The 2,242-nt window shown below is 46.4% G+C and overlaps 1 protein-coding gene across 1 annotated transcript in view; it reads right to left on the minus strand.

Moving 5' to 3' along the window:
• Positions 1-688, minus strand: part of LOC107299718 (liprin-beta-1) — a 15,864-nt gene extending 15,176 nt beyond the window's left edge. The window contains exon 1 of the mRNA XM_015829061.1: positions 563-688. Coding sequence (XP_015684547.1) covers positions 563-651 — 89 coding nt within the window. The 5' untranslated portion in view covers positions 652-688. The remainder of the gene's footprint in view (positions 1-562) is intronic.
• Between the last annotated feature and the right edge of the window lie 1,554 nt (positions 689-2,242).

Raw genomic sequence — 2,242 nt, forward strand, 5'->3', positions numbered from 1 at the left:
GAGGAGGAGGAGGAGGAGGAGGAGGAGAACTATGGGGTTCGTGGTACTCTCAGAGCTTGGTGGTTTTCTTGCAGATGTTTCATGACCCAATTAGGTTACATCATCAGTGCTAGAAGGGAGTGGTGTTTGCAGGGAGGAGGAGGAGGAGGAGGAGGAGGAGGAGGAGGAGGAGGAGGAGGAAGACTGTGGGGTCCTTGGTGCTTTCTGAACTTGGTGGTTTTCTTGCAGATGTTTCATTACCCAACTAGTGCTAGAAGGGAATGGAGTTATATCAGCACTGATGATGTTACCTAGTTGGGTAATTAAACCCAAGAAAACAGCCAAGCTCAGAGGGCACCCAGGACCCTTCCCTTCCACTCTGAGCTGGCCCAAGGACCCCTCTTATCCTACCCTTTGTCCTAATAATGGCCCAACTCTAAATATCCCAACTTTTTATCAGTATCCCATAAAATCACCTCATTTTGTTTCCACAGTCCAACTCACCCAGCTCCCTCAAGCATAATAAGAAGGAAAAAAAGAGAAAAGAAACAATTTGTATGTCGTTTCAAGGCTTCTCTCTTACTTATTGGATTGTCCAAGATCTCTTGACCAGCCTAGCCTGGGACCGGCCGTCGCTCTTGTTCCTCCTCTTTTGAACTCAGTTTCCGTCATATCATCAGGATTAAACGTGGTAGACTGGCTTCTCCTTAGCCTGAGGAAAAATCCAAATTTGAAGAATGAGAGGAATTAGGAGATTGGGGAGACATCACAGGTAGCAATACCTAGCCCAGGGGTAGGCAACCTTGGCTCTTTTATGACTCGTGGACTTCAACTCCCAGAATTCCTGAGCCAGCCATGCTGAGAGAAAAGGGAGGGGTTTCCAAGCTGAGCCATGCTGGCTCAGGAATTCTGGGAGTTGAAGTCCACAAGTCATGAAGGGACCAAAGTTTTCCCCATGCTGGCTCAGGAATTCTGGGAGTTGAGGTCCACGAGTCATAAAAGAGCCAAGGTTGCCTACCCCTGACCTAGCGTATAACTTATAACCCCATAAAGGTGCTTTTTTCACGAGGCAACTGGACTTTTTTGTTTTCTCTTTGAAGGCGTTTCGCTTCTCATCCAAGAAGCTTCTTCAGCTCTGACTGGATGGTGGGGGAATGGAAGGATTTATACTCCTTGCAGACAGCTGGTCATTTGCCTTCTTTTGGAGAGTCGTTGAGGCCACTTGGGGGTTTATCTGTGTCCTCAGGGTCACCTGAATGGTGCAAATGGGTGTGGAGCCTTCTTGGAACTGCTGAGAGAACTATGTTGTAGACTGGAGATAGATGATGGCCGGTGTTGTAGACTAGAGATAGATGATGGACTGTGTTGTAGACTGGAGATAGATGATAGACTGTGTTGTAGACTGGAGATAGATGATGGCCTGTTTTGTAGACTGGAGATAGATGATGGGCTGTGTTGTAGACGAGATAGATGATGGGCTGTGTTGTAGATTGGAGATAGATGATGGCCTGCGCTGTAGACTGGAGATAGATGATGGGCTGTGTTGTAGACTGGAGATAGATGATGGGCTGTGTTGTAGACTGGACATAGATGATGGGCTGTGATGTAGACTAGAGATAGATGATGGGCTGTGTTATAGACTGGAGATAGATGATGATGGGCTGTGTTGTAGACTGGAGATAGATGATGGCCTGTGTTGTGGACTGGAGATAGGTGATGGCCTGTGTTGTGGACTGGAGATAGATGATGTCCTGTGTTGTAGACTGGAGATAGATGAGGGCCTGTGTTGTAGACTGGAGATAGATGATGGCCTGTGTTGTAGACTGGAGATAGATAATGTCATATCTCTCCCCCTCTATTGAGAGAGGGCTGTTCAACATAGAAGAACAAACCCATCAGAACAAGATTCAGCAAGAAAGTCCAGTTGACTCTTGAAAAAAGCACCTTTGAGAAAACCATAACCTGGATGCATCAGAACCTTCATAGACATCTAACCTCACAAAGCACAGAAAACTCAGACTGGGTTGCTCTTTCAATGGAAGACCATCGTTGTTGTTTTTAACCATTTAGTCATGTCTAACTCTTTGTGACTTTATAGGCAAATGCTCTCCATGCTACCCTGTCAAGCGGAGCTTTCTTCAATTGCTGCACGTTCGACTTTGCATCAGATTTGATGTTATCAAGTCAATGTGTTCTTTGCGTGCCCCTTCTTCTTGTTCCACCAACCCAGGGGTAGGCAACCTTGGCTCTTTTATGACTCGTG

Source organism: Protobothrops mucrosquamatus, unplaced genomic scaffold, assembly GCF_001527695.2.
Source record: "Protobothrops mucrosquamatus isolate PMUCROS unplaced genomic scaffold, P.Mucros_1.0 scaffold5342, whole genome shotgun sequence".
Classification (NCBI taxonomy): Eukaryota; Metazoa; Chordata; class Lepidosauria; order Squamata; family Viperidae; genus Protobothrops; species Protobothrops mucrosquamatus.